The sequence below is a fragment of the Symsagittifera roscoffensis genome, chromosome 1, assembly GCF_963678635.1.
Source record: "Symsagittifera roscoffensis chromosome 1, txSymRosc1.1, whole genome shotgun sequence".
In the NCBI taxonomy this organism is placed as follows: Eukaryota; Metazoa; Xenacoelomorpha; order Acoela; family Convolutidae; genus Symsagittifera; species Symsagittifera roscoffensis.
In genome coordinates, this window is record NC_087062.1 from 34,100,919 (window position 1) to 34,107,479 (window position 6,561).

Genomic DNA, 6,561 nt, shown 5'->3' on the forward strand with positions numbered 1-6,561 from the left:
AACGCTAGTCAATATTTATTTCCGCTAATCATTTTCTTCAATTCGTTGTTGCTAATCACGCAGACTGAATTTGCTGATATCCCTAATGTGAACTTCGTATCTTTGTTTTTAATACTCTTTTCCCAGAAACATTGGATATATCTATCTATCTATCTATACTATATATATAAATGCGAGTGACAGCTATCTCCCACGTTTAACCATAATAATTTTGCATATGTAACGAAAGAAATTTTTCATGTTTAAGCTATATCAAATATTGCAATGCTTAAGAAAATTAATTAGTTTTCTACTGGGTCATTAGTTTTTCAGTAATTTTTTTTCGAGGTCAAATTAAGTCTGTCTGTGTCTGTATACCTGATTTTTAATAATTTGATTGTCTGTCTACCCGTCTCCTAATTTTTTAGTTTTCAATTTGGTTTCGACGATTCAGTTCAACATAGTACTACTGTCGAACGGCTGTCTCCAATCTTTCTCTCTTTTTATCTTAATCTGGATTTTCTGTCTTTTTTTTTTCGATTCTTCTTTTTCTATTTTTTTTTCTGTCTTTATCTTTCTTCTTCTATCTGTTGTTTTTCCTATCTTTTTTATATTTTCGATTTTTCTTTCTATCTTTGTTGTTTATCTTTTCTATCACTTTTCTTATATCACCTGCCTCCAATTATGACTGCTCAAATTCTTGTAGTTTTCGAGAGATATGACGTTTTTTGTGATTTTTGCAAAAAATTTCAAAAAATGTGAATTAATTTTTGTTTTCAAAATTTGAAATTCCTTATCCTGTAGCTGGGTGCTGTCAGAGTGCTCTCATGGTTTGCGAATTTTGCTTCTAAATATGAATGCTCAAATCCTTGTAGTTTTCCAGATATGATGTTTTTTGTGATTTTTTCAAAAAATTTTCAATAAGAAACAAAGTTTTATGAAAACAAGAAAAATTCAATCGTTTTTTTGCAAGTTTGAGGGCCTCGACTTTTTTTTCAAAAAACAAGCTTTCTGCTTACTTGGCCAAACAGGGAGCCTGAGTTGAGGCAACATCTTATCAAAAACAGTATAGTGCAATTTACTGATATAAAAGCTGCATATGGTGAGTTATGCTCATAAGGTAAGGTTTTTGGGGGCACTAAGTCAAGACCATTCAGTCAAACTCTCAACTAAGCCCCTGCTAAAAACCCAACGTTTTTGGAGTTGCAAAGTCAGGCGATCAATCAGTTCACTCATTAAAAATGAAATAAGTTATTGCAAGTACCACTCAAGCAAGCCTCTCTTAACACATCGAAGGTTTTTGCAAGCACAAAGTCAAGTGATCACTCAATTCACTGCATAAAAATAAAGAAAGATTTTGTAAGTGGTCACCAACTAGGCCCATACTAACGAAACTAAGATTTTGCAGGCAAAAAGCCGAAGACCATTCACCCAAACTCTCAACAACCCCTCACATAGTTCAGGCTTAACATAATTCAGTCCAACAAAAAACCTTTCTCATAAGAGGCTGATACTTTTGTTTGCAGTCAGGGAGCACTCAACGGGACTGACTCAAAATTTCAATTTACTAAAACAGTGGTAATTTAAGTTATCCGGAAGCATTTCTTTCACATTGGGTTGACTTTAGACAAAAACTGATGGCGACAAAAATTGCCTTAATATGTATCATAACTAACATGGTGTAATTTGGTTTTCGAAATTCAGGCTCTAATTTTACCCCAAAAGGGGATTACTTTTGGCTGGATTATTTTTGGTTTTTTAGTCTAATAAAAATTACGCTGAAACTACTGTTATAGAGACCAACAAAGTTTAAGTTGAATCAGGTCATTATCTCTAAAAATTGTGCGAAACGTTTCAAAATTGTTTTCAAATGAAAAATTGGTACTTTATATGGAAAAAACGACACTTTTTGTCTATCAAACAAAAATATATTATTTCATAAGTTTTCTTAGAGATTATACCCTTTTTCAAATTTCATGGTCTCTATAAGAGTCTCACTGTGATTTAGTTTTGCCAGTAATTGACAGGGTAGTTGCAGCGTATTTATTGATTGACTATTAAAATTCAAAACAATAATCCATTTTTGGGGTTAAATTTTAGGCCCGAAATTTGCAAAGCATATTATACCATATTAATTCTGCTAAAATCCTAAACAAGTTTTTTCGTCTTCAGTTTTGTCTAAAGTCAACCCAATATGAGAAAAACGCGTTTCAAATTTAATGGGTTTTGTCCAGATCATTTGAATCAGCAGTATACTATCGAGCTTATGTAGGCATATTACTCCAGAATTATTGTTTCTCTTGACAATTTGTTTTTTTTTTCAGCCCAGGAAAAATTATCTCATAAAAGGCAGCTAGAAAGTCCGCAATCAGGACAAATGAAATCATAATGTTCGCAGAGGATCGATAATTACAAAATACTACCTCTGTAGGAGCTTAGTTTACCATAATAATAGAGAACTTATTTCTCTAGAAGTCTTGTTTTTTTTTACAAAAAAAAAACTTTCAGCCTAGCACAAAAACTAAGTCAAGTTTTGTCGACAGATCGGTTAGAAATGTTTTTGGGTTTGAATGAAGTAAAACTGAAATTAAGACCATCTAAACAAATTTAGAGAGTTGAATATACTGTATAATAAGGAATTGGGCAATCTTTTTTGATTATGAAAAACAAGTTGACAAAAATTAATTGAAGGTGAGGGAACGTTGAAGTTAATTAAAGAAAGTTTATGTGTTTTGTTTTTTTTACTCTGTTTATAAACGAAATTTTGAAGAATGATTGCAGAGTTAACACTCGGCAGGCAGCAATGCATTATAATGTTCTCGAGTGAAGATGTAATGATGCGAAGAAATGTTTTGCTATATACATAAATAGTCGAAGACTAATTTAAATGTCGAAGACAAAAGGTAAATTTTTTATGTTAAAGGGGGACCTATTTATCAGGTCTTTCGAGGCCATCGGAAGCCTGACGTTTGATAGATCATAGAATTGGGCTTTTTATGTCTTCATTGCTTTCCTTCGTCTAAATTTTTCGATGTGACTGGTATCGTCCCCAGTGCAGAGTTAATGTCTTATGGTCTATCGTCGATATATTTTCTTATATGTTAGATGTAGATCAATGGCGTTCATAAGTTATTTTGTTATTGATTACATGATTTTTTTTTTACAGATTACTAAAATGTTTAGATATTTATTTTGACAAATTCAATTATGTCTAACTTCTTTTTTTCCAGACGTTGAGTAATAATTGATGAAGAAGTCCGAAGTCCAAAAAGATAAGAAAATAATGCCATCATTTTTTGTCATTGCTAATTTCAATATGTATCATGCTAATATGTAAGTTGACTTGCTTAACTAATTGCAATTATTCGGAATCTCCCATTTTTCAGATTGCTGTTATGAAATCCATTTTGAAAGGGTTTGAGTTTCTTCTATAATAACCTTTCATTAACCGATTTATCTGCCGTTTTCTTACATCAAAACTAGAGAGTTGACAGTGAGAAATGTCGAGAGGGGGATACTCTACGCTACCCTCTACAGCCCCGAGTGCGAGTTTGTTTGAATCATACGAGCAGCAAGTAGCGTCTGCCTCGGCTGAAATCACATACAGCATCAGTAAAATCACAGCCCTTACTGAAAGTGAACGCCAACAGTCCATGGATAACATACAGAGGTAAGTAGACGCATTTGTTCTAAGATGCAAACTTGACATTTGAAAGAATTATTTTGCCTTAAATATTGATTTTTGATTGCTTGCGTCAGTGGAAAAGAAGTTTGTTTTCTCTTTCCATGCTCTTTACATTTTGAGAGCGGCAGACGCATTAATGATAATTACTTCTCTCGAGAGCTGCAACAGGGAATTTTTAATGAAAAGAAGAATGGACTTGATGTTAGACTGAGTGTTCACTTACAAAACATGCTCTCGTACGGATGTTTGAAAGAAAAGAACTGCAGCTATAGCATAGCTTAATTTTAACTCAAGTTGTCAGTTGCTGTTCAGGTAGCAGGCAAAGTCTGGACCTTATTTAAGGGTCCAAAAAGCTTGAAAAATACATTTATCACTCGGCTGCCCGTTTGGAATTTGGGTTAAATTGTACAGTTACAAGCTAAATTATTTTATAAATTCATTTGGTCTTGAGTATTTGGTCCTTAAAGCGATCAGTCGATTAATATATTCTAGATTGTGATTAAAAAGGCTTCATTGTGACATATCACTTAACCCTGTAAAATGTTTTTCGTCGTGACGTATTTTGAGTGCAAATCTATCTATCTATCTATTATATATTTGAATGCAGGGTTCATTGTCTTGCCATGTTTAAGATTTTTCAACTTATTATTTTTGCATGTTTAACGAAACAGTTTTTTCGGATTTAAGCTATATTGTATATTGCAATGCTTATGAAATTTCTTCGATTTTCCAGTTTGAATTTAGTGTTTATTTCACGAAGTTTTAAAGTCCCAATCCTTTGGTTGGTTGCTCTCCGGGGTTGCAAAACGTGTCTCCTAATGTGACTGCTCAAATGCTATTAGTTTCCGAGATATGACGTGCTATAAAAAAACAGCTATAAAAAACTTCAAGATTTGAAATTTCCAACACTGTATTTGTATGCTGTAAGGGTACTCTCAGGAGTCGCAAATGTTGCCTTCAAGTTGGGCTGCCTTCAAGTTGGGTTGTGTATTTTTTTAAGGTTTTCAAAAAATTGAGGTTTGAAAATTTTCACAAATTTTGGAATTCGCAAACCTGTAGTTATGGACATATGTGCTCAAATTATTTCAGTTTCCGAGATTTTATGGTTTTATCAAAATTGTTGCTAAAACTTCACAAAATTTGAAATTTTCAATCCTATAGTGGAATGTTCTCTGGGTACTCTCAGAGGTTGCTGGTCTTGAGTCCAGTTGTATCCATTCGGTCATTTAGGATTTTGTTGTTGAGTTTAAAATACGAAGATTTGAAACCCAGTTATTGTGGAGATTTGACCATTTTAGTTTTATAAGAACCTTGAAGTTAAATTTATTTTTGTTTAATTTATAAAACAAAATGGAAAATGCTGCTGGATGTTTTGGTCTCATTGTCTGATATCGTTTGTGATGCGCCAAAATCTCATTTTTCTGTTCTATTGCTGATTCTTTTTCATGAAGGAAAGAAAGCAAGTTTTCACGATTAGTTTGGCGCGAACAGCGAGCACTGTAGAAATTACACGACAATAAAATAACTGTTTAGTGTCCTGGTCTTGTTTAAGTTCCAGTTCAGTTTCCTTCGCGTGTTATGTTATTGAATGCGAGTTTTGTGATCAAAATGGTTTGTTTAATAGGTTGTTGGAAGATCTAAAAGATACATTGGAGCAGATGGAGTTGGAGAGTAGAGACCACTCGACGGCAGAGAGGAACAAGTACATGACTAGACTGAGGAGCTACAGGACAGAGGCGAAGAGGCTGGAGGAGGAGTTCCACGCAGTCAAATACCCACGCAGATCCCTACAACAGGACAGGATGGAGCTGTTAGGTGAGTGCGAGTCCAACGTCGCTGAACATCGTCAACTGGTAGATTACGAATGATATTGTACATAATTTGAAACATTGGCGGTTAGAACGCGGAAAAAGCTCAGGTTGCCAAGTTTTCCTTAATTTCGAACGTTTCGTATGGAAAATATTATCCAATTTTTGGAAGTGATTTTCTAAATGGTTGTTACATGTTAAAAAGGCAAGTCGTTTCTAAATGTATGATTTTCAAAAAAATATTTACAATGTTTTTAAAGAAGAATTAACTCGGAAATGATGCCAGTTTTTGTTAAGGCATTGATGGCGATGACCAGAAACAGAATTTGCTGAAGAACAGTGAGAGAATCGAACGCGGAACCCGTCGATTGGAAGCAGGAAACAAAGTGGCAATAGAAACAGAAGAACTGGGAGCGGAGATCCTTCGGGATTTGCACGAACAAGGAGAGACGATAGAGAAATCCAGGCAGAGACTCCGCAGCATGAACGCAGATTTGGGAAAGAGTTCACGCGTGCTGAGTGCAATGTTAATGAGGGCCATCCAACACCGAATCGCACTAATGTTGATTGTTTTGGTGTTGATAGCGGTGGCAGTAATAGTCATTGTCGTTCTTACACAGACCAGCTAGCACCATTTCTACGCAGATCAACCGCCGATAGAGTATCTACTTCGCGTTTTTGAACTGGCTGGTTTCCCACCTACTTTAGTTTGCTTAAACTTCCTTCGGTTTAGGATTGAGTATCATGTAGCTTTTGCCAAAATCAGATGTGTATTGTATTTATTTTCGAGGCTATCTTAGAATGAGAATTTTTAATTTGGTGTTATATAGCTACTAAACACGTAAGTGTAAATAGGAGCGATTGGCGTTTATTTAATAAATGTATAAATTTAATTTAGTTTGTTCTTTTTAGTCAATCTGAAAGTTCAGACACTGATCGTCTTTACTGTCTACGTAATCGAAAGCTAAATTTCAGATCAAAGGTTTGAAATGACTGTCCAAATGATCGGAATAGGTTTTCACCAATTGATGAAATAGCAAACAGCTTGTTCATGTTCTTTTTTTGAGATACAATACAGGGTCGCAGTTT

At 34.4% G+C, this 6,561-nt stretch overlaps 1 protein-coding gene across 1 annotated transcript; it reads left to right on the forward strand.

The window, feature by feature from the left end:
* Positions 1-3,368: 3,368 nt before the first annotated feature.
* LOC134843245 (vesicle transport through interaction with t-SNAREs homolog 1A-like) lies at positions 3,369-6,360 on the forward strand. The gene is made up of 3 exons (XM_063859595.1): positions 3,369-3,649; positions 5,289-5,479; positions 5,770-6,360. The coding sequence occupies exons 1-3, from the start codon at positions 3,480-3,482 to the stop codon at positions 6,099-6,101; spliced, it is 693 nt and encodes a 230-aa protein (XP_063715665.1). The 5' UTR covers positions 3,369-3,479; the 3' UTR covers positions 6,102-6,360.
* The last annotated feature ends 201 nt before the right edge of the window (positions 6,361-6,561 follow it).

Bases quoted from the DNA above. Each gene is read 5' to 3' on its own strand.
- LOC134843245 (XM_063859595.1), top strand. From the start codon at position 3,480: ATGTCGAGAGGGGGATACTCTACGCTACCCTCTACAGCCCCGAGTGCG. The intron at 3,650-5,288 runs GTAAGTAGACGC...TTTGTTTAATAG, and splicing joins TCCATGGATAACATACAGAG to GTTGTTGGAAGATCTAAAAG. The intron at 5,480-5,769 runs GTGAGTGCGAGT...GTTTTTGTTAAG, and splicing joins GGACAGGATGGAGCTGTTAG to GCATTGATGGCGATGACCAG.